The sequence below is a fragment of the Anabas testudineus genome, chromosome 5 (genome assembly GCF_900324465.2).
Source record: "Anabas testudineus chromosome 5, fAnaTes1.2, whole genome shotgun sequence".
NCBI lineage: Eukaryota > Metazoa > Chordata > Actinopteri > Anabantiformes > Anabantidae > Anabas > Anabas testudineus.
Window position 1 is genome coordinate 9,843,084 of NC_046614.1, and position 25,014 is coordinate 9,868,097.

The 25,014-nt window shown below is 41.4% G+C and overlaps 1 protein-coding gene across 3 annotated transcripts in view; it reads right to left on the reverse strand.

Annotated features, from left to right (window-relative positions):
- Positions 1-17: 17 nt before the first annotated feature.
- Positions 18-25,014, reverse strand: part of LOC113154812 (arf-GAP with coiled-coil, ANK repeat and PH domain-containing protein 3-like) — a 45,387-nt gene continuing 20,390 nt past the window's right edge. The window contains exons 2-26 of one of the 3 annotated variants that reach the window (XM_026349192.1): positions 22,979-23,036; positions 19,843-19,962; positions 19,563-19,616; positions 16,033-16,091; positions 15,725-15,908; positions 15,515-15,559; positions 15,279-15,374; positions 14,965-15,039; positions 13,860-13,871; positions 9,937-10,049; positions 9,472-9,523; positions 9,149-9,249; positions 8,838-8,949; positions 8,475-8,707; positions 7,881-7,950; positions 7,615-7,709; positions 7,240-7,460; positions 7,021-7,110; positions 6,705-6,797; positions 6,261-6,484; positions 5,956-6,065; positions 5,561-5,671; positions 5,181-5,242; positions 1,689-1,738; positions 18-917 (exon numbers count right to left, since the gene is read on the reverse strand). In XM_026349192.1, coding sequence (XP_026204977.1) covers positions 849-917; positions 1,689-1,738; positions 5,181-5,242; positions 5,561-5,671; positions 5,956-6,065; positions 6,261-6,484; positions 6,705-6,797; positions 7,021-7,110; positions 7,240-7,460; positions 7,615-7,709; positions 7,881-7,950; positions 8,475-8,707; positions 8,838-8,949; positions 9,149-9,249; positions 9,472-9,523; positions 9,937-10,049; positions 13,860-13,871; positions 14,965-15,039; positions 15,279-15,374; positions 15,515-15,559; positions 15,725-15,908; positions 16,033-16,091; positions 19,563-19,616; positions 19,843-19,962; positions 22,979-23,036 — 2,509 coding nt within the window. In that variant the 3' untranslated portion in view covers positions 18-848. Of the gene's footprint in view, positions 918-1,648; positions 5,243-5,560; positions 5,672-5,955; positions 6,066-6,260; positions 6,485-6,704; positions 6,807-7,020; positions 7,111-7,239; positions 7,461-7,614; positions 7,710-7,880; positions 7,951-8,474; positions 8,708-8,837; positions 8,950-9,148; positions 9,250-9,471; positions 9,524-9,936; positions 10,050-13,859; positions 13,872-14,964; positions 15,040-15,278; positions 15,375-15,514; positions 15,560-15,724; positions 15,909-16,032; positions 16,092-19,562; positions 19,617-19,842; positions 19,963-22,978; positions 23,037-25,014 lie in introns of those variants that run through there. The other 2 variants (XM_026349191.1, XM_026349193.1) reach the window with 2 other exon arrangements.

Genomic DNA, 25,014 nt, shown 5'->3' on the forward strand with positions numbered 1-25,014 from the left:
CAGATATCATTCCAAGATGCCATTGAATACATTCATTTTTATTTCTTCCACACTGCAGTTTGAAAATCATTCAATCAGATTTGCAGATTTGCAAACTAAAGTTATACAAAATATTTTAAAAAGTGCAGTTTAGTTAATTTTAATCATCAAGTTAAGTTACTCATCACAGAGCATAATTTATATTGTGGAGACATTTGTATGTTTTCTGTATCTCTCAAGAAAGCTTTTCTATGTCTAAAAATGAATCCAGTTATGGCTATGGTTATCCTGGCTTCTGTATGGAGATTAAACATTTTAGGGTGAATGTGACACCGAGAAATTTATGGGGGTTCACAAAGCACGGAGAATCAAACATAATACATGTTCATGCGCAATTGAGGATAATGTGTCATTCAGTGTTTTTATTAGGCTTGATACTTAAGCAAGCTCATGTTTTGTTCCTTTTTTAATTCTGTTCTATTCTTGAGAGTCCAACTTTATGCAAGTGCAATACAAATTGTGAGAGTGCCCCTTTAAAAACACCATGGTATGTTTGCATTTCTTTTGCTGTGCTGAGAGAACGCTATTGTTAAGTCATTGCCATTACCCAAACTGGTGTCAACTCAAATACCGCAATGTGCAAATTAACTGTTAAAACAATATAACATGTTTCAGTATACAAATACTGTATATGTACAAGAGAAATTGAGGACAATTATAAGCGTGATATATAGCTTTAAGGGTCTAGAGGTTTTGGCAATTTGGCAGACCCAGAATCGTGTCTTGTATCATGTGAGGTCATTAGATGACGTGGTGACTAGCAGTGGCCACTGGCTTCTTGCAGCAGCTGAACTGTATGCTCCTTCTCCTCAACTTCTCGGGCTGGAGAGACGCGAGGATAGAAAACTCGCGAAAGACATCAACACAGGAGATATCACCTGCAATAGGGAATACTGTAGTCAAGGAGGGGAATGTTACACTGTGGGCCACTGTGGGGGCTGCAGTGATCACTCTTTTTTTCTTCTTTTAAAAATATCAGTAAGTAACACACCAACCACCATTCACCCAGATTTCACTATTCAGGAAGAAAGAAAAAAACCTTTATGATGCCAAATACCCCAAAGCCTATGAAGTGAAGCTGTCATTCTAACTTGGTGGCACATTTTCCTTCAAGAGTGATTCTTCTTTCTTCTCTAAAACATCATGTAACAGTAAATCTTTTGCAGGTCTTTTCCAAATATGTTTTGCACTTTTTTTTTTTACAGATTACACTTCTAGATGAGGTAATTTAATTAAGGTAACATACATTTTAAAACGTGCAGGGAAAGAGTGGTGAGCATCCTGTCCTTTTCACTACTGCATTACCCAGGCAACCTTTTTCTCTCTAGTTTATTCAAGTGATACCTGGGTGCTAAATATTCTAATTCACATTTTAGTGTAAGAAGTGTTATGTACTTACCCGTTCTCAAATGCATATGAATGATGCATTACAGCTTAGTTTGGAACACTAACGATTCCTGTGTACTCCTAAATGCACCATGCAATGCACCATAAAAAACAGTTCTAAAGTTTTTCACAGTGTGTGTGCGTGTCTAGAGTATGACAGAAAGGGCGACAGACCAAGACACCTTCAAGACCACCCACAACCAGCAGAAGCAGAAATAATCACACTAGTCCCCTAAGAGGACTGCACAGGATGCTTCACTCACTCTATCCCGAGCATCCTTGGCTTTAACTCTTCTGCTGCTCGTGTCAACCCCTGTGGTAAAAGAAGCAATGATATGTCAGTGATTGCTTTAGGTGGACATGTGATGTTTGAATTTAGCGTAAGGCGTCGTGACATTTCTGGCATGTTAGACTATGTAAATGTTCTATACACTGGAGACACTGAATTATTCAAGGCACAGTGTTGCAGCAGTTATTTTTCTTTAGATATAACATGGACCATGTTTAAACCTCAATTATATATACTGGCCTTAAGGTTAAGTTGTATTGCTTTGAATAAGTCAAGTGGTACGCAAATTTTTGTTACGGACCAAATAGACACATCGAACCAGATTCTTCAAAGTAGCATTCTCCCGACATCTGATGTTTCAACACAGCTAGATATCCCGAATTTACCATTTTATTAATAAATCATTTGAATTTCAAATATGCTGCTGCAATGTTGAGAGAATGTTACAATTAAGACACAAGACAGGGACCAGAAATGAGAGCAAAAAGCAGGAAGCAGGGTTAGTTCATCAAGAGTTTCTCTGTTTTATTGTATGCATTTTGTTTTTTTCCCCTCAGTGCTCGTAAAGACAAGGAAGAAAATTATTCCAAAGATATCCAAATGTCAGTCAACAGACAAATGCCTCCATGTAATGCAGTACCCTGTTATGGTTCTGCCTGACAGGTTGTGTTTTATTCTCTTACAAAACAACAAACATGAAACAGACCAGACAATCAGGATCTGTGATTGAATGCTGAGAGGCAGGCTGTTGGCGTTCATTTAAAATACACAAAGTGTGCTATTTACAGCATGTTTCCTTTGAACAGCACCTTTAACCACCTCTATGTCTATACACACAATGAACACAACATTTAATACTTCCTCTAGGGTGTGGACCTTTAACATTTCGGTCACAGTAGCTTCACATCACCCTCTAGATTGGTTCTACTTGCAGTACATTGAACTAATGCAGAATATAACACCTGCCGTATCAAAATCCCTCAGGTACGTCCAATTCCTGTCACTTCTTCTGAACATGTGAGCACACCAACAGTGTTTCTACCACTCTGTCACTTCACAAAGCATGGTAAGACTAGGCTTCATCTACTCTGAACAGTTTCCGTTTAAAAAAAGGGTGATATGATACAACATCAGACACGTTCCCTTTAAAAAGTCTTTGGCAGAGGAAAATAAAACCACAACACTAAATAATGAAATAACATTTACAGTTTGTGTGTGTGGAATTTAACATAAAAAAGGAATGATAAAGTCACCGTAGGTTTGGTCTGTGGGTGGACGAATGGCACAGAGGTGCAAAAAGGAAGAAACGTCTGACACCAGAGGGGTCATGGTAGTGCATGCTTATTTCACAGGACTGCACTACACGACATGATCAAACCGTAGAAAATTATTTTACCATGCTCATAATGCAAACGATGTTAAACGTCCCAAAAATAATTCTGGCAGAGCATGCAGAGAATAATGTCAGCAATGACCAGCGAGAGAAGCCAGATACATACAGATCCCAGACCCTAAGTATTCAGACAGTTGACGCACGTTCTGTCCTTCAGGCTCAGACTGTGTCCAAGCATGTTTAATTATAAACAAAAAAATCATACCGTAAATACTGCATCAAAGTTAAATTATTATTGGCAGGACTGTATATGTGTAAACTGTTCTAAAGAAATGTGCTCCATAATCTCAACAGAGACACTGATATGGTTTAGTATTTACAACAACATGGAGGTGTGGTTATCCATCACATCACCTTCACCTAGTTAGCAAGTTCTCATCCTCACTAGTAACCAACACATGCCTGAAAATCTCTCTCAGCTGTTTACGTAAATGCCAATAATACTACTCAAAGCAATTTAAGGCCATTTCAAAGGGGAAAGAAAAGCAATCATTTTTATGTTTCTCATGACTTATACTACATGATGTAATCTAAAGACTGTTTTCAGCATAAAATGACAATCATTTATAGAAATGCAGATGAAAACTGCATCGAAGACTGCATTGCACTGATCCTCTACGGAGATAATCATAAATAAAAAGACAAATAAAATAGACAACAGACAATAACTTGAGAGGACAAGAACAGTGTTAAAAAAAAGTCACACTACCTAAATGAAAATAAAAATGATAATACTATATGGGAAAAGTGCAGTTTCTTTTTTTTCCTTTACATAATCATAATATCATATTATTGAACTCTCCCAGTATTCTTTCACACACGCACCCATTTACTCTCCTTTTCACTCACTCACTCGCTCAGGTCACAAAGTATCTTACAATGCAGACGAGGGTCTCTTCCCCACAAGCCCTTCAGTATTTTTTTGTCACAGTTTTACATTGAATCTTCCCTCCTGCCCACTGTGTATACACAGTAAACTACCCTGCCCACTTCTACTGTAGCTTGTCACTTTTTTCTTTTTGTAATGGAACGTATGCCATAGGGCAGCATGATGGAGCAGTGGTTAGCACTCCCACTTCACAGCAAGAAGGTCCTGGGTTGGAGTTTCTCCCCATGTTTGTGTGGGGTTCCCTTTCCGGCCCCCCCGGTTTCCTCCCACAGTCCAAAAATACGTATGTTAAGTTAACTGGTGATTCTAAATTGCCTGTAGATGTTAATATGAACATGAACGCTGTCTACCTCTATGTGTGGCTCTGTGACAGACTGGCGATGTGATCAGGGTGTACCCGGGGTGTACCCAGCTGTCCAGCCCACCCCTCCCACCCTCAACAGGATAAGCAGTCAAGCTAGGGATGGACAGACAAATACCTTTTTTCACCTCATGCCACAGCACACAGTTAAACGATTATCCATATAACTTCTAAATACTTATATTTACATCTCCGCTTAATAAGAGATGGGTAAGTTGGATGTTGCACAGATGGTCTGGATAAATATAAAGTGTAGAGGGTTAATGCAGCGAGATTATTCAGAGGTAAGAGCAGTAAACCCACATCCTCAAACGAGGTTACACCACAGTATAAGTTATAAAGAATCACCCTATAAGCGAAACATCAAATAGCAGATGTCATTTCACTGTGTGCATGTAATGCAGCCAGCATAGCATGGGTGGTGCAGAGTATTGGCAAGCAGAAACATAGTGGTGGTGCAGAGAAATGAAGGTGCTGACAGTGTCGTTAGTAGAGTTAAAAAGGTCCATCAGGGGTCTCCCTATATCACACCGCACCCTTGTAACGAGCAAGCTTTACTCTCATCTCTTCTCGTACGCTGTCAAGAAGTTGCCTGTAAGCCTAGATCTACGTAAGATACACACTTGAGATCAGTGTCTAGGGGCAACTTCATCTACACAATTTTAGGTCCCCAGTCCGGAAGAATGTAAATAAATATATATAAATAGAGCAGGAGCTCCTGTATGCAGAGGTGACCACTAGCACTCTTCTATGGTCAGGCAGATGAATTCCTGGATGCACTTCCTATACTGCTGTTCTGTGGGGCTGCTGCTGGGGTATTGACCTGGTTGACCCAGAGGAGCCTCGGCCTCTCGCATCTCCTCGTTCATCCGCGCTAGGCGCAACCTGCGGAAGGAAAGTGAGAACAGTAAAGGAGGAGGAATAGAACAGGAGGACGCGTACATATGGAAACAGAGGTCATAAATGGGACAGAAAACCAAAGGGAGGAAGATGAGAAAAGGGAGACGTGAATGGAGTCAAAGGATTGAGATAGTGGGAATTCAGTGAGGTGGGAGAGAGCGGTGAGGGAGAGAGGATGAGAGCAAGGTAGGGAAAAGAGTAAAGATGGCAGATGTATGGACGTTAACTGGGATGATGACTGGGAACTAGGTAACACATGTTAAAAAACAAATATTAGGCTGAAAAAGAATTTGGATGATTTACAGGGTGACGATGTCTGCATTGGCAGCCTGGACGGCGATACTCAGGGGATCGTGACCCTGCTCATCCAACTCTGTCTGTGATGCTCCTCTCTTCAGGAACAGACACACCTGACTGTTCAAAACAAGACACAGACACAGAGACAGAGACAAAACAAATCTGATTAGTTTAGAACACCAACGATATGCAAATGAGTCTATTATTTATCTTTTTTATAATTTGTCCTGACTTGATTTGTCTTGAAGAAACACGTCCTCGTCATAGTTGACTAATTATAGTGAACTGATATTTCGTGTTTCAAATGTCATGTTTAAGCCTTCCGCATTCTTCTTCCATGCAGGTTGGAGCATAAACAGGAAGTCACAGAACTGCAAAGTCACTTTGCAGGTATTTCTTACCCAGTGTGCCCCAGATAAGTTGCATGGTGCAGCGGTCCTCTGCCTCTCATGTCCCTCTGGTTAACGTCAGCTCCATTCTGTAGCAGGAACTCACAAGCTATCAGAGAGCCCTGGACAGAGACAGAAAAAAAGTAGGTGTTTATTTAGTAAAGCTTAATTTATGGATTTCATTTTTGTTTCAAACTGTTCTGATGAGCAATACAAAATTGCATTTAATCAACTTAGTGACTCTAATTAGGTTTATTAACCTTTTTTTAAACCCCTTCTCAAATGTCTGGTGGATTAAGTCTAGTTCAGTCTCTCACCCCAATAACAGCCTGTATGAGCGGTGTTTTCCCCTCCTCCTCCTCATTTGCAGCATGTATGTCAGCACCATGCGCCAAAGCCTCTGCCATGAGTGGCAGGTTGTGTAGAAGGGAAGATCGGTGTAGAAGCGCCCCAGGATGTAGTTCCCTCGGGTCCTCGGGATCTGAAGATACTTCCTGTTCGATCTCCACCTCCCCACTGGATGACTCTTCCGACTCTTCCTCTGAGGGTGGATAAGGAAATGGGATGTCAGTGGGATCTTTAACAAAACACAATCACGTCACTGCTATGTCAAAAGAGGAAATGGGACAAAACTTTGCATCCAGTTGTAAACGGGTGTACTGACACTAGTATTCTCCTTTACTATAAAAATGCCTTTATATTCAACATTAGGATGATGTTGCTGTGTCAACACACATACCCAGTATACACCCTGGACTCACCTTCTTCTGTGACGCTGTCCACTACTGAGCCAAAAACCAGAATGTCTGTGCTGCCATCAGTACTTCCTCCTAAGCCGCTGTCGCTGCTAAGACCTGCGGGGCCAAGCATCGCCAAAGCACGGACACGTTACTCATTACACAGCACACACTGCACTGCACCTGATCATTCATACGCCAACATCACTGGTAGGACTGCAGAGTTGATTTGCGGGTCATTTAGTTATAGTAAAAAAACATCCGAAAACCAGCTTACTGAATCTCTACAATAATCTTGCAAGTCTAATGTGTGTGTGAACTAAGTGTGGAGCTGACTTACTGCGAGGACCAGAGCCAGTGTCGAAGTATGAAAACAGTGAGTCTAACTCATCTGGACAGAACAGAGAGTCCCGGCGAAACTTTGCTGCTGCTGCCGAAGGACAAGAGATGACAAGAGTTCAGTCGGGGCTAAAAATACTGTATGTCCGTCCTGCAGTTCTTGATTCTTGAGTCTAGCAGTAAAGCTTGCTTCAAACTGAAGATAATTCCCACTACTAACCTGCTGAAAGGTTTGCAGGTGAGGCACTGCTGGGATCGTATCGTTTGTATTTCCTGCGGGCTTTGTTAGGGGCCCGAGCAGAGCTGCTGTGTCGCTGGCACTTTTTCACTGTCCATGGCCGGGACTTTCTCTCACCCTCCACTAACGCCTCACTCCCGCTCATCTTCTTCAGGAACCGTTTCTCCACATATTTGGATTTAATCCAGGCTTCTTTCTCCTGTCTGTAGGGAAATCGTTACGAACAGGCATCTTGAGCCAACAGAAACATTTGTATTACTGTGAGTTTGTAGTGGTGTAAAGCCTACGTAGATATCTAAAAATGGAATATACAGTGGGTAATTATTTTTCTTATCCAAAGAAGAGTGGAAAACAGACCTTGAACTGGAGGGTCCAGGCTTTTTGGCTCCTAGCTCCTCACAGCCTCCCTCATAAATTTGGTTGATCACAGTGTTTCCCAGTTCACACATCAGCTAAATGGTTTAAATGTTGAAGAATAAACCAGCAAGAGATGGGAGACAGACACAGAGACAAAAGGGGATTTAAAAAAGCGGCGATGTGTATTAGCAATTCACTGAAAGAATAAAAAATGCAACTCTGCTGGGAAAGGAAAAGCTACAGGCAAACGTGTTGAAGAGAAGCACCTTGAGTAACTCTGGCTCCCATGAGTCTAACGTCAGCGAGCGCACTTTTGAGCAATGGACGCCTAAACTCCTAAAAGAAATATGAAAAGACAGAGATAATATTATATAAAGCAAGAGAAGTGCAAGAAGAGTCTGTATCTTACTACAAGGCTTTATCAGATTTAACTGCCTGAGGTGACAGACGTCACAAGACAATGGCAAACTTTTCTGTTTCTCTACTTGTAACATGGGGGAAAATTTGGCATGATGATCTGTCTGATAGTTAACTAGACGAGTCCAAACTCTTTAGAAATTCTTCCGTAAGGCTTTCCAAACAAGCTTTCTAAACAAACTATGACATACTTTCTTTTCTGCAGTGTGACGTGTGATAGAAGAAAGCCAAGTGTGCATTTTTTATTTCTGTAAAGATGGAAAACATGTTGGAATGTTTTTGTTGTTGCTCTAATAGCCTTATCTACGAAGGTTGGTTTGAGTTGAATGAGTTCCTGGAGCGATTTGCAACAGGTAGGTATTCAGCACTGAAAAAACAAGTTTGTAGTAATAAAATATTCTTATATATTGCACATCAGCTCGTCCAGGGTTAACTGCAGTTACCTGTGGATCCCTGAGCACTCGATGCAGAGCAGCACACCCAGGTTGATGGAGGCCCAGCACGGGGCCGTTTGGCCGCAGTCACAGCACAGTTCGTTGCCTGGAAGGCTCTGTACCCTCTGAAGAAGGCTCTCTCCCCCTCCCCGAAATCCTCTATCAGATCTCTCCCCCCTCTCTCTGGGCTCGCTGGCAGAGTCGATGCTGCTTGTTGAGGGGGAGGCTGTCCGATCCAAGCGCTGTGGAGAAAAGAGGGAGTGGGGAGGTCAGAGATCAGGTGAGCAGAGATCTGTAGCCCAAGTTACACTAACATTAGTGTGACAGTGACTGCTGTAAGTGTGTTCTGCGTATACAAGTCAGTGTTCGTACCTCAATGTAATAATTGTCCGCGATGTCTTTATAAGCAGAGGCGATGCTTGCCTGGACTGCCTGGATCCAAGCCTGCCGCAGCTTCTCAGACTCAGCCTGCAGCATACAGCTCCTACAGGTTCACAGATGCCATTCATAAAACGCCTTAACCATCTGATTTTACAAACCTATATATTATGTAGCTACTTTGTTCAGTCCAAAAGACACAAGCATTAATTTAAGCACTAAAATGAAAATCTGAAAAGATCATTCACTTCACAGGATTTCGATGAAACTATCTTTTGGGGACCAAACCACACAGACACACTTACTTAGTGGGGGAAACCACTTCAAAGCAGAACCGCCTTTCATTATCTTCACATGGTTTGACTGAGCATAGCCTCAGGTCCTCCACTACAACTGTCAGTGAGTCCTGTCATTGGCAAGAGAGGTTTTTCAGAAGAAAGTGATGGTAACTAACACAAAATAGGCATGTCTCCTCGTCAAGAAAGGACAACTCAATACATCTATTTACCTCTGGTATCTCAGCTACTCACTGCATGATTAGATCAACACTTCAAAACTGTCTGCGACTGCTTTGATCTGTGCTTAAGAAATACACACAACTGTTTCACATAACCTCACAAGACTGTACCTTGAATTTCTTTTGGTAGACCAGCTGACTGTTTTGTATAGAAAACCACCGCCTGAAGGGAAGAAAGTATGAAATTAGTCTGCGTAAGAGAGATTTGATCAATCAAATGTCTGCATGCTCCAATGAGCGCTGATAGGGGAAACACTGCTCATCACAATTTTAATTAAAGACATCTATGTGTATTGACTGACAATGATGCACATTAAATTTATTCAGCACAAAAATCCACTTAGACTGAAGACCAACATTTGGTACTCTGAGAATCAGAATGTAATCTCATTTTAAATATAATTCAACAATCAAACTTACCAAAAACACGTTTTTTTTTTGTTCCAAAACCCAATTTTAACTATTTTGCATGTGCAGTGGTTATTTTCTTGGCTTTAATTTGATTGTTGTTTTCATTGTAAGGTGACTGCCCCCCTTTTATGCTCTGCCTCATTCTTTTCATATTTAGTTTTTTACCTGTTCCAGGTCTTGAAAGCGTTGCTGGCCCTTTTGAAGAGGTAGCCTTCCATGACGACTCCATTGGGTGCATCCACGTTGAACTCCAGTTTGGGGTCATCGTAGGAAAAGTCCTGTTGAAACAGCACCAAGGAACATGTGATTAGTGCTGAGGTCTGCCTTTTTTTCTGTTGTACAATCCAATTTTCAGTGAGTTCCTGCCTGCCTAAAACCAGTGCATTGCAAAACACTACCTGTACTGTCCCAATACCTTTTCTTTGGGACATGTGTCTGTAAGTGCCTTCACAAAAATCTATCCTCTCCACACCGGCCATCTGTTCATTAGTTTACCTTTTACAGCCAAATGAGCATCTCTCTATCTGTCTGCCAAAACCTTCTCTGTTTTCTTATCTGCTTTGTCCACACTGGTATGGATTCCCAAGACAGGAATTCAAAGTCAGGTAATGTTTCACTATTGTGTAAGAGGCCTTTGGTTTGGGGTAAGGTAATACAGGGCATATGGCAACCTGTGCACACAGACAGGCGATTCAAGCATGCCAAATATCATTTTTAAAAATGTAAATACTGCTAGAAAATTGGTTACTGTGGCTGCTTGCTGTAGATCAGCGTGGTTAGTTAATATTAAGAATGAGCAGCATCATGTAGCTTTGGGATACTAGAAAGAAAAAAATGCCATATTGCTCTTTGGGAATATGTAGTCTGTTTGGGTCTGAGTGAAAACAATGAGGCAATGTGATGCAAAAACCTGCCTGTCTCCTGGCTGCTGACACATTCACAAGCAGCTCTTACAGAATATACAAGCACCACAGCTGCTTCTTACCACAGGCCACTGGAGAGTAAAAGCTACATTTCATCAACTTGGTGGAAAAGAAGAGAGAAAAACAAAAAAGAAATCCCCTTTTTAGATAGAGCAGCATCAGTCATAATCACACATCACCCTCTGTATAACTATTATGTCTTACTGACTGATAACCAAACGTTATAGTTATATGTGCCGAGGCAAAACCAAAGAAACAAGTTTCTCACCAAAGTCAAGTTCAGCCTGCAAAATATCTTCATCTTGACCGCACTGGCGTCCAACAGCCTTTCAAATTCAGCAATAACCAAATTGAAATGGTACCAACAAAGGGAACTAAATGAACAGAGATTTCAGCTGTGTTTTAGAGCACGTCTTCTTGCCTGGCCCACAGAGGAACCAGGACAACACGCACATCCCACAACGGTCCAGCTCACACAGTGTCTGAACGCTGGTCCCGTCCCCGCTCTCCTCCACCTGCCCACAGCCCTGGCCACGTGGACCCAGCACTCATTAGCATACAGCTGTCAGGGTCCATGTGCCCAGCTGACCCTGTTGCAACTGCTCAGAGATCAAACATTTCACTTGACTGCGGCGAGGCCCCCACACCGTGATTTAGGACTCCCCTCTAACCCCCGAAACTGAATTCTCAAACCATGGGTTTCATCCGCACTCCTTTTGGGGAGGCGGCTTTCCATCTGTCTGCGACTCGGAGCACCATTCCTGCTTAATCGAGCTGACGTTATGGCTCCCCAGACACCAGCTCCCTCTTCCCACCTTAAATCAGCCGGGACAGTGGAAGAACGCAGCGCACAAGTGTCCAAAGGCACAGGCGGCACAAAGATGAAGCAATAGTGGAAATGTGTGATTGCTGATTGTTGTTTTGGTTTCATGTTCATGAGAATGTCACCAATGTGAAGTTAAGATGTTTTTAACATGCACTGGCACAATTATTGATCTGTTTGTTCCTTTTATACTCTATATTATTTCTACTCCTGCACAACTGTCCCAGTTTTTACATCTATAATTGTATATTAAGATTTTTTATTTGAAGCCGCTTTTATATTCTCAGGTGCATTATCAACATATGGCTTTAATCATCACTGAACCACTTGGTTTCACACAGCTGTGATTATGTGACGTATGTGAGACACTTATTATCGATATATCAACAGGCAATTATGTTTGATCTCAATGTTAAACGGATGCCGATGTAACAACAAGTATTTGCATTATGCATAAAATAAAGAAATGTTATAAGAATCTGACTTTTTCATTCATAATTATAAACAACTCTCTCACATAAAACTCATTTAAATTGTAGACAGACTATGAGTCAAAGTCTCCACTCAGTGGTCTCATTTTGCTTATATTGGATAAACAGGAATATGGAACATAGGTATAACTGCAGAGACACCCTCTCTTCCTATATAGCTTTATAGCCATTCAGTCCCTGAGTGGATCTTTAACTACTCTCATCCCTTATTATATTTTATATCTCTTCTTTTTTGTCTGTCCACTACGCTTTGTCTTGTCTCTTCCACCGGCTGTAATGCCATCTGGTTGGAGCTGGCAGTGGATAGAGATGGAAGTGCACCGAGGCTGGCATCACACACAGTCAGATCTCTCAAATCTCTAGTGACATATTGACCTCTGTGGCTCTGTGATTACCAGAAATGGAACAACAGCACAGGAAAACAACAGAGAGCAGAGGCAGATGTGCACAGATCATCTTACTACTGCTTCTATATTTTTATTTCACTGGATGAGAAGAATGTACCTATTGTTGTTAAGCAGACTGAAACAAGGGAGGAATGATAAAACAGACCTGCAACATTTAAAAAGATTATGATCTATGGCTCAAAATAAGAAAGAGCCAAACAAGATAACAAAGGAAAGTACAGCTTGAAGACAAAAAACACATCATGGCTCAAAAACTATTTTAAGCAACTATTTTGACAATTATATTTTCTTAACTGGCTCGCCGACATGTTAACAATACCTCAGGGTCTAATTTTCCAACGAAACAAATTGGAACATCACGCAAAAGCAGGAGGATATTTGGGAGAGCAGAATACTTCAAAGAGAGAGACGGGTAGAGGAGAGGGAGGGTGGGAGGCAGCGCGTGCATGTTTATACAGCATGTGTATTTATGGATAAGAAAGGAGTGTGTGGCTATTTCTAATGCAGGTCTACATGTAAGAGATGAAGGAAGAGAAGGAAATAATCTAGAACAAGACACAAAATATAGCATCAAAGGCTGAAGGACTCAAGCCTCAGTATCTCAGTGAGGCAAATATGCAAAATAAGAAAAACACTCGAACAAAAGCATCTAACCAGTCGACAAACATGCTAAGGCTGGCCCGCCCACACTAAGGGGAACACATGACACATACCGGGAACCACACAATAAGCTGCACTTAATGGACAATCTTTTGTCTGCTGCAAACACTATAACACACACCCTCCTCACGCACAAGCACACACACACACACACACACACTCTATACATGCATAAAACCTCACCTGCGCAGCAGCTCCATACAACTCATTGATTCCAGCCACAGAAGCCAACACGTGACATAAAAGTGCTCTCCATACATCAGCCACTCAATCGGCTACAATAGCTGCCTCCAACACACAGAGTGGTACCCGGGGCATCTGCTGCTCCACATTTTACAAGCTACTATTATACAAACAAGTTGAAGCTACGGTTCAGTCAACAGAGGAACATTCAAAGCAGGAAGTGTGTGCGTATTTCTATACGTATATATGTACTGGAGTACGAAAGCTGTCATGAAGTTCTAAACACATCAAAACTGGTCATAAGTAAAACACATACTAAAATGAAAGTGACAAAATTCACAATGAGTTCCTGTGATCTAGGTTAAACTATACATTTTCATGACCACATTACAAAAATCTAAAATCTAATGTCAAATCTGGGCAGGTAGAAACAAAGGCCAGATGCTGCCTTATTTATCCTGAACCGCCACACAATGCATAATTCTCTCCACCATTTCAAGCACCTTCAAACACCACACTTTACATTTCAAATCGTTGCACAGTTCAGGAGTTGCCTGCTGTGTGAAAAGTCCAGTTTGTGGGCAAATGTACTGTAACTCACCTGCATCAGAGTCTGAAGAATGGAGGAACGGCGCGATCAGGCAAGTTCACAAATAAAGAAGAGAAGGAGAAAAGCGTGTTAATAGGATTAAAAACAAACAAACAAACCAAAACACTGCAGCAAGTTGATCACATTAGACTAAGTATGTGCTGCTGTGTGACATATTTTCCTAATCATTCAATATATGAGGCCTCCAGGAAGCTGTTGTTCTTTACCTCATTAAAAGATCCCAGACTCTTTACATAGAGCACCTCAGACACAAGTTGTGTTTACTTTGTTATTTAAGATTAATCAGAACTAAGGTCAAGTGGCATCATTCAAGTTTTCAGATTAAAGACGAAGGGCTGTTGAAAGGGCATTTGACACAAAGCTGTGTCTGGCAGGATGCCTCCACTTGGCAGCTGAATCGATGAGTGGGAAAGGCCAAGTCATGTTTTTGGCATCTCTTCAGGTAACAGATGGATGATTTTTGTGCGTCTGTGCAGGACTGTTTAGTTCGGGTAGGGTTTGAAAGAACCGCTTTTATTCAGCTGAGAGTTTTAATTATTTTGGAGGCTTTTGGTGCCTTGTTGAATAAAAAACAAACAAACAAAAAAAAAAAACAGCGGAGTAGACGACAGCTCACAAAAGGCATGATGTGTAAATGGCTAAAAGCTTCCTTGGAAATTCTTTTTTCAAACAAACATGTGATGCTAACACAAGACAAGTCTCTTTTATGATACCTGCTTGAAATTCCAGAAGCTTTTCTAACGCTGGTGTTTTTGTTGACATTGTTCGTCATTAGAAGGAACCTGACGCGCTAAGCGAGAGTATAATATGCCTCTTTTGTAAAATGTGTAAAAAGATGTAATCATAACTAATTGTAACTTTTCATCTGGGCTTTACATTTATTTAATAAGAAAAAACTGACATAGCTCGAAACATTCAGGTTTCAAATGAATGACTGCTTGTTCTAGCCTGAAAAATAGATCAAGCCTTGTCGCGAAAGATGTAACAAAGTCAACATCAGTGTCATTGTTACATAAGTCTGGATTTATGTGGTGACAAAAGACAAGAGACAAGAGACAAGAGACGGTAACGGAAAGAGGACGTGTTGTTGTCTCACTCTCTGCTGGATGAGGGCGTGTTTGTGCTCCAGCTCCCGCTTCTCCATGGCTGAGTCAATGACCAGCTGATCCAGCTGCACAGAAGAGAAGATTAAAGAGCCGGTGAGACGGGTTAATTAACTGTGAGCAAGACAAACGAATCAGCCACAACAAATATGGTTTGCCCATATTGCATGTGAGAATTGTTTGTGCCAGTTTAACGAGGTGTTTTCTTTGATTTCGTAATTACTTTACTGTAAAACACACCACAACAGATATTACCTGACAGTAACTGAGTGTGTCTGTGATTTAGGGTTTGTTAGCTTGGCTATACCTGTGCTGCCAGTTTTTTCATATAGGGGTCAATCTCATCCAAGATGTTGAAGCCTTGTTGGAACAGAGTATACTGGGCTCGCATGAAGGAAAGCATCTGAGGCACAAACAGGGAGAGAGAGAGCGTGATGTGTATTATAACTAATATAACGGGTACACACACATTTACACAACATCAACAGCAATTATCTTCTTTATTATTTGACATTAATACAAAGACAAATCTACGCTACTTACTGCATCGAGGATTTCAAACTTCTTCTTGGCCTGAAGAACATTAATCTACAAAAAAATGAAGAGGAAAAGAAAAATGTAGATTGTAGGTAACATGTCTGAGATTAAAAGAGGTGATTCAATGTCTCCATAGTATCAAGTGCAGGACTATCAAGTGTCACGTGTTAGCACCACCCACTGGACAACACTGGTAATATACACTGTGTGTTTCACCTGTAGCACGTAGTCCAGCGCCAGGTGCCTGAAGGCCTTGCGGCTGAGGATGAGAGCCTGCGTAGCCTCCTCCGCCTCATGGACCTTGTTTCTTGGTGCCTGGGCGTTCTTCACCTGAGCCAGCTCCATGTCCTCACGCACCCGGTCAAAATGCTTCTTAGTGTCCTTGAATTTACGCACGTCCCTGATGAAGGAGAGAGAGAATAAAAACAAAGAGACAGTTTATTGCCAATTCACAAGAACGCACAAGTCAGTTTGTTTTCAGCAGCAGGGAGACGTCCTCTAATTAACTGTGATAAGGTACTCACTCTTTAATGAAGGTGTGGAGCTGCTGCTTGATCGACCGCTGAGCCTGGTCAAACAAAATCTGCGGGCAAAGAAGGTTGAAGAGTTGGAAAAATGATGATGAACATGAGAGCTGCAACACCTCACCACAAGATGGCAATATGAGCCCTTCCACATGAGTACTGCATAGATTAGGCCACAGGCAGAGGAGGGAAAAGAGAAATGTGGACAAACACACAAGCACACACTCAGCTGCTGCCTCAACAGATTTTTTTATCTTTTTTTTTGGCCTCACAGCACCCCAGATCCCTCTTCTTGTTAGCTGTAGGATTCCCACTCCTCGCTTTCCTCTCACTCGTCTGTCCTTAAGCTCTCGTTCCAAATATAATGAACACAGAACGGCTGCTGGTGATTGAGAATACATCAGCGAAAACCCAAAACACACACACACACAAAACAGTCACTGTTGACAGCCTGTGGATTAAACTTTCTATAGCCAAACCCTTGTTCATAAACGTACATATTGAGGATTAGAGGCTTAATCTGTGTGTGTATGTGTATGAATATACATTGTGAAGGGCCAGTTTTTAACAGTTTCCACCTCCAGTCACATTCACTGTTAATGCAAATTATATTGTCAACGCAAGGAGGCAGAAGTTGCAATACAGCAGAAATGTAAATAAAACTGAAACCAGGAGCCTGCATTGGTAGAAAAGCAGTAGTTTTCTATCTTTGTCATCCTCCAATTACTGATTGTGACTGAAACAGAGTTCAACTGCTGTGCGTAAATTGTTTTAATCAGCTAGACAAACATAAAGGGTCAAGTTCTCTATTTGCAATTCAACAGAAGAAGAATATTGTTACTAATAATGAAATGAACATAATACAGAGGAACAAATAAATAAATAAATGCAGCAATTATTTCAAAAAGGTTAATGGGACAGAACTGGAAACCTGTTTTACACTCCAACACGTCTATAATGACACTTTTATTAAGTATTATGGAAACACATACGCACCTCCCAGGGGGTTTTACTGTAATACAGCAAAAACACTACCTGGTCTTTAACAAGCTGCACTTTGCTTATACAGAACTTAATTAGACCAAACATGCCATAGGTCAGTAGATGATATGTCAGTACGGTTTCCAGGGTGGTGTAACCTGGCAGTATGTATCTGGCAGTTCTACAGAAAAAAAGATTGAATCCCAGGATAAGGACTCAAAATCCTTTTCATCCAAAAGACACACATCCAAACCTGTTTTGTATTATGGCGCCCTGGGCATGAACCAACTTACAGTACTTTCTGCCAATGCTCAGTTCCCCAGTACTGCTCCATATGTCCATAAGATCCCAGCTTCAAAGAACTTCAGTGTCTGTCACAGTAGATTTGACTGTAAACTCCTGTATCTATTCTCCACCAGCGTGTGCATATGAAAGTAGCTTCACCATCATGTTGACTTTAGAAAACTTCCACTACAGCAGCAAGAAATTCATGATGTCACAAAACATGTTTGAATCCACTTTGACATATTTGTGAATCTGTTTGGATTCATGTTGGGATTATGTTTAAAAGTAAACACATTTGGCTACAGTGTGATTTACTGGGAGATTCCTCTTCCCATTTAAACGCCTTCTTTTGTGCCTGACAAGAGTAGAGAAGGCGCAGAAATAGGCATCAGTGGGTGGTCGAACAAAGACAGATTTCCTTTCACTGTGTCTTTGGTTCCCCTCCCTTCGTCCCTCCATTCATACTGTCTGCCAGACAAGCTATTAGTGTAATTCCTGGGTGTTAGAGTGGGGGAGTGGGTCGCTCTTAGTGAAGGGTAAGTGAGCGGGGAGCAGGATAAGGGTGGACAGGGAGAATGAATGGAGAGCGGTGGAGGAAAAGAAACAGGTGGAAACAAAAATCGAAACGTAAACAGCCTATCAAACATGGCCAAAGGCTGTATACACTGGAATTTAGGTAGTGGGTTATTGGTTAACAACACAAATTTCACAAACATGTCAGCACAGGTAACAGATAGAGGCAGAAAGACGAAGTGGGATTAGAGGAAAAGAGAGGATTCTACTGAACTGATGCAGCTGATAGATCCTATCTAGGGAGCAGCATTTTGATTTGATTTATAAAGCTCTGGGTGAAGCAGGCTTAACCTTGGAGGAGTGAAACAGCCAGAGAAGAATGAAGAATATGAGAAAAGAACAAGACAGTTTTTATGGGAGGCGTAGATGGATAGCAAGATGTTTCATTTTATTGTAGTCAGTCTGGTGTTTGTGACTCATGGGTCTATTTAAACTACCGTGACGTCCTTAGAAAACTCTGATTACATGCCCTTCCAGTCAAGTTTGTGCTGTATGGCAAAGCATATTTGTTTAGTCAAATGTACTCCATGTACTCCCCCCCCCCCCCCCCCCCCCCCTTTAAAAACAAGAGCAAACCTCAAATGGACTCACAAAACAGGAAGCCTCCATTCAGAGCTCAGACAGCTGGGGTCAATAATTTAACACACAAGTGTAAGTACACAGTTTTGCACAAGTAAAAGCAAAACACTGGAAATATGAGTCTCTGCTAAAGTCAGAGGTGAAAAGAGGAAGATAAACGTGTCTATATACTGAAGCAACATAAGCAGAACCATGGCACACAGTCACACAGCTTTGCCGTGTTGGTCTGTTGGTTGATCATCTTGGTTCTCCAGGCTGAATATAGGACACTGATTTGTGTGCTCGTCGAACTCCTACTATACCCTTTGGCACCAGGCTGACATTAATGATGGAGTAAAATATCACAAATGTTGGATGGATTGCCAAGAAATTTGTTGTAGACACCATTCCCCTTTCCAATATTTGTCCAGTAATTTAGTTAAAGTCAGCTCCAGCTTTGTGTTTAGTGAATGTTTGCATTCTGTACGCCACACTAGCCTCATGAACATGGTCAACATTGTACTTGCTTACCATCATAATGTTGGCACTGGAAGAAATGCTGTTCCGCTCTTGTTGCACAGACATGTACATGAATGCTGGTGTCAACAAAATCAAAACACCACACCCTCATGCTTCCTGTATTGCCTTGTTATGATCGTAATTTCATACGTGTAATTATATGTTAATCACTTGCAAGTATTTGCCATAAAATTGTGATTAGCCACTGGACAGGGGAGAAAAATTTAATGCAGGCCATGATCAACAGGTGACATCACACAGTGCGTTGCAGCTTGTTGTGTATGGGTGGACCCCTGAACACCCCCACAGAAATAACTGAGACCTGTGAATAAAACAGCAGTTTGTGTATGTGTGTGTTTTGTAAGAGTGTATATGTCTGTTTACTATAGCTGCTATACTCATCAGGCACATTCATACGCACTGGCCAGACTGAGCAGATTCACTGTCACAGAGGGAGATCACAGCCAAACTGTGTCAGGAGGCCTAAATGACGTTAACATGCCACGACTACCTGGGCGTGTGCAGACGCTGCTCTGACTTGCCTATCTTGACCTCTTTTTGTCTGTGTGTGTGTGTGTGTGTGTGTATGTGTGAGTGTGTCACAAGAGTCTTACCATGTGGTAGTTGACAATCTCCTGGAGGCTTTCTCCACACTTTTCGAGGCATTCCTGCAAGTTGACAACACATCCAGTGTAAGCATACAGGTCATCATGTGAGCAGAAAAGATTCTCCCTACTGTTTCACCACAAACATACCGGGGTGATATATGTGCTGACATGAAATCCAGTCAAAACATTTTATAAAACAGTGGTATGAAACAGATTTTACATGTCTCAGAAATAATTAGCCCTTTATTGAAACAGTTTTTAGTAGATGTAAGATTTGAAGACTCACCGAAATCATCTCCTCTTTCTTACACTGCTGGGACAAGTCCTTGATGCCGTTAACAAACAGCTTGTTGGCGCTGACATAGGCTCTGCCGGCCTCAATCATCCCGCTGCACAGCTTCACCAGCTAATGGGGGGGGGGGGGGGGGGGGGGGGGGGGTAAGATACACACATATAAATCCTCACTTTAAATATCCTGCAAGAACACTGTCTATTTCAAGAGGCACATGTTTTGCACAATGTGTTGCAGAGATATTAATAGTCAAAGTGATGACGTAAATCAAACAAAGCTTTAAAGAATTGTTGGTCACATGCAGAATCCTGCAGGACGCTGAAATTCAGAATAATCCTCATCTCTGTATCCAGGCCAGCACAGTCCTTATTGTAGCTGGAGTGCCTGGTATCCAAATGAGAGGGGAGCATTTATTACTGTAAGCTTTCTAATTTAAGTTCCTACTTTGAGTACAGTGTACAGACCATTTATCTGCCATCGTTTTGATGTATAGACCTAAAAGCCCCTTAAAAAGGAACCTTAAAGACAGAGGGTTATGAGATTTTGTTTCCTTGGACAGAGTCAAACTGCTGTTTACTCATTTCCAGTCTTTACACAAAACCAGTCAAAGGTAAGCTAAGTGTTAATCATCTCTAACTAAAAGGAGGCATTGAAACATATATATATATATATATATATAGTGCATAAACTTCACACTGCAAGATCAGACAGTCAAAGAAAATAACTCACGTATAGTAGAAAGCACATAGGGAGGGTTTTTATACACAGTCAAATGAGAGTGAAACCTAATTGTATATGTATATTACAAGGTGCAGACCGTTCACAGCCATGGTATGTACTCTTTTAAACATCACATGATCTGGCAACCACTACATTGCCCACTTTACTGGTAATATAATAAGGAACGGCGTGGTACACTGTTATTACCACTGTCTGACGCAGCTGCGTGAGCTGCAGAATCACAACACGTGTGTTGGTGTGGGTTGGTGAGGGAAGCAGAAGAGAAAGTGCCATAAACCTTTAATTATCTCATTTGGTGCAGAAGTTCTCAAGGTTGCAGCTATGTGAATGTGGTTTATTCGATGGCTGACAGTAAGGCCTTAATGCTGCACAGCCCAGAGATGAGAAAGGGTGAAGTTAACAGCACAATGTGTGAAAGCATGACTAAAACACAGCAGTTATTATGTACTATATATGGAAGCAATGCAGAAATTAGCTGCTGGCTTTAAGTTTGTCAGTGTGATTCGTACAAAATGTACAGTATGCATACGGTATGTACAGATAAACTTATCTAATGGGCATCGTGCAATGCACATGTTTCTCCTTTACACATACATGACTGACACTTATAAATCAACACAAAACACCAGTCAGCAGGATGCCTCCCCTGTTGCCATCCCCAAGGCTGGTCTGACAACATATCTGTCAACGAACTGGCTGATATGGAGAATGTGAGCTCATTGTGTGTCGTACTGAGCTCCAGGGTTTGACTGTAGCCACTAGAGGCACAGGGTACAGTATGTATCAGCAAATTGTGAATACTACCTCCACAGCTTTTTTGGTTGTGGGTTTATATTAAAACATTTGATTAACAGGCATGAATATTTGTCTTTCTACACTCAAAAATAAAAAGCCACCTTCCACTATAGTTCATTCTAGCATCAGTTAGATGCACAATCTTGCCGGCAGGGACTGAAACATTACAGAGAAAATCAGTACAGGCAGGTTCAGCTGTCATCAGACTCATAAATGTCCTCCTCTAAAAGCTTTCAGCTGTCAGACCACGCCTCAGGCAGCTTCACAGCATCCTAAGAGAGCAGCCTGCGGACCCCTGGTGAACAGAGCAAATCACCTTGATGGAAACCTCTGCCCCAACCCCCATGGTCATCTTTCAAAGGTGCTCAGATGGAGCTCAAAGTTCAATACAGGGTCCTGACCTGTTGGGAGACAGAAATACTCTGTATGCGTGTGTGCGAGTGTATGCTAATGTGTTTTTGTGTGCACTAAACCTCAGACAGACTGCAACATCGAGGAAGTGTCACAATCATCTAACCAGCTTGTCCGTCACTTTAACAGACCTGCTTTGTCTTACGCAGTCTTTTGTCATTATCCACAAACACGCTAAGTGATCAAGGAGTATTAGAAGACACCTATGCTGATGTGAAGAAGTAATGTGTTTTGATCATGTGTTTTGTGCGTGAAAGAGAAAAAAAATAAAAACATTAATAAAGGATGCAGTTAACTACATTAACACTACCTCATCCTCTAAAAGCTCTGAGATACAGGTCTATTAGTTTATCTGAAGAGACATGATCTCAGCTCATGGACTCCCTGGAGACCATTTCACCAACCAGTCCTGCTGGCCTTCCACATGAGGAGTAAACGTTATAAGATGTGACTATAATGCAGCCAAGAAATTAGTTTTCATTGTCTTGTTTTCTTTGAATCAATGTTATAAGTACAACTACTGCAAGGTTACGTCAATATGAGCATGTTATACACAATATGTATTAATACTGCACATAATATGTATGAAATTATTATTATGTCATTTGGGTCACAGGTTGGATGTTAAATTGCTTTTCTTAATACAGAATTTCCTCTGGTTAAGCAGGTCAAACAAAGACATCACATGCTCAGACAACAGAGGGCTGCTCTGTGTGATGCTCTCTCTCTGATGCCTCTGTGACATTTATCAGTGTTTGTTTAGTGGGCTCACTGTGTACCAACACCTCTGCGTGTGTATCTAACAGTGCACAAACCTACTAAATATAATAACTCATGTCTGCAGCATCAAATAGCTTTGGCATTTAGGTAGGAGAAAGTGAGGCGACAACAAACCAATATATGAAAAGAGAAAGCACAATAACAGAGAGGAAGAGAGAGAGAGGGACATTACCAGGCAGATAAGCCTTAGGAGAGTATAAAGAAAGTACAGTCTCCAGACAATCATCAACTCTGGTGATGTTTCTCGTTCAAACAATAATAATCAAACCCAGAGCTTCCCCCTCTTCAATTTACAACGTATTACAAGTTTGAGTATGATATTCACAAGAAACTGAGTCATGTGTTATATTACTCAGATTTGAAATTCGAATGAGTCTACAGAACATATTTGCGTGATTCATACCTTGTCGAGCTTTGCTTCAATCTCCACCACGTCTGTCTCGACATCGTCGATGCCAGCCCTGCAGAGAGGAGACAAAGCCGCACAGTTAATTAGACCTGATCTTCAGTAATGCCAGACTCTGCACAAACCAGAAGGAGTTCCATTTCTGAGAACAGGGACCACAAATGAAGCTGGAAACTATTAAAGTCATAATCAGAACAAGATTGATATTCTTGTTTTGGAGAGATCCGTGGATTAGTGGTGAGCCACAATATCATAGTCACTAATAACAATCAATTAAGTTTAAAATGACTGTCTGTGATCTAAAAAACTGGACAGTGGGAATGAAATACAGATGAGAGACGAAAACCCATCTAACTGACAGTGTCGAGTCAAACAAATGTTAAACTCTGCTTTTGTATATTCAAATCCAAACCACACAGTGTAGGCATTTACAGTATCTGTATTTTACCCCCACAGCAAATTAAGCTGCAATCAGTCACCACACATCACAGTCCCACGGACTTGAGCATTAATCCTGATGACTAGATCGACACATGCGTCACTCTGGAAGATTAGTGGCCACGGATGAGCTGCAAAATCAATGAGTGACATCATGCAGAAACACAGACTGCTGCTCACGTATCCATAAAGACAGAAACAACACAGAGGTAAGGTACCAACAACATTTAATAGCAACAAAAATGTAATAATACTACTCTGAGATTAGGTATCATCATAGTTTTCATTTTACTGTCATGTATGAAGCTCATGCGACCTGATAGCCCCCGGCAGGGTGTGTCAAGTGGCTTGAATGGGTGAGAAGCCTTAACCATCCTCCCACCCCTAAGGTCTTTTTCCAATTACACACTTACACACACACACACACACACACACACACACACACACACACACTTATGACCACCTTTAGAAGGGTCAATTGTTACGGCATCTCTTCATATGTAGGTCTAAGAGGTTGCACTTGGGGTCGTACTATGTCAGATTGTATTTTTTATTCCTCTGACACACACACACACACACACACACACACACACACAACACACACACACCTAAATACACCAAGGCAGTTCACTAAATTGGGTTAAAAGCAGTTCTCGAAAAATATATAACAAAATATATCCTCAAATAATTAAATCTAAACTTTTTTTCCCAGGCTCAGGTGCTCAGGCCCCGATAGAGCCAAGAGTCAGCGTCACACCCTGCATGTGCTGCAACATGTTGAGTATAACTCAGTAACCGTGGGAGACGATGAGCTCATCAATCCTACCCTCATCTCCAGCTCTTTTGCACTCCAAAACATGCTGGCGGCTGGGCCTGTAGATTATATCAAGAATGTGTGCGGAGCCGGAGGAAGAACATGTAAACGATTAAGCAACACCTGCCTTTCTAGTTTATTTTACAAAGGTCATGACTCGTTCTGTTTCTGCTTTCGAATGGAAGTAAACAGCAAGAGGCGGCGAGCTGGGATGACTGTCGGCAGCTTTACCATCTGCTCTGGAGAACAACATTCCCAGAATTCCTTTCTACTCTTGACGTTTTACAGAAGACCAGGAGATGCTAATTCTCTACATGTCTCCTTCATGCACCTGTCCTCTTACAATCAGAACACACACAGTTGATACAGGCTTCTCTAGCACACTAACACAGCAAGTAAGGACATGAGTGTGATCTGCACGAAGGATTTATATTTCGTCAATAAGAAAAAGAAAGGTGTAAAACAAAGGTGAGAGGAGCGCAGACCTTCCATTAAGCTGTTTGTATGATTTACTGCACCAATTAATCAAAGCGGCTCACAGTTTTCACTCCTTTGCTACATGTAAATTAGAAATACCACACCCACAACACAAATTCAACAGCATCACGTTTCCCCAACATCATTAAGGAATTATTTTTATTTATTTAATTATTTTCATTTTCAGGAATAATGTAGGTTGACATAGGCAACTTTACTCTTGTAGATGAATATAGCAGCTTGCAATGACACATGCACTTTACATATTAATCCAAGCCCAATCTTTTCTTTCCACTCTATTTTT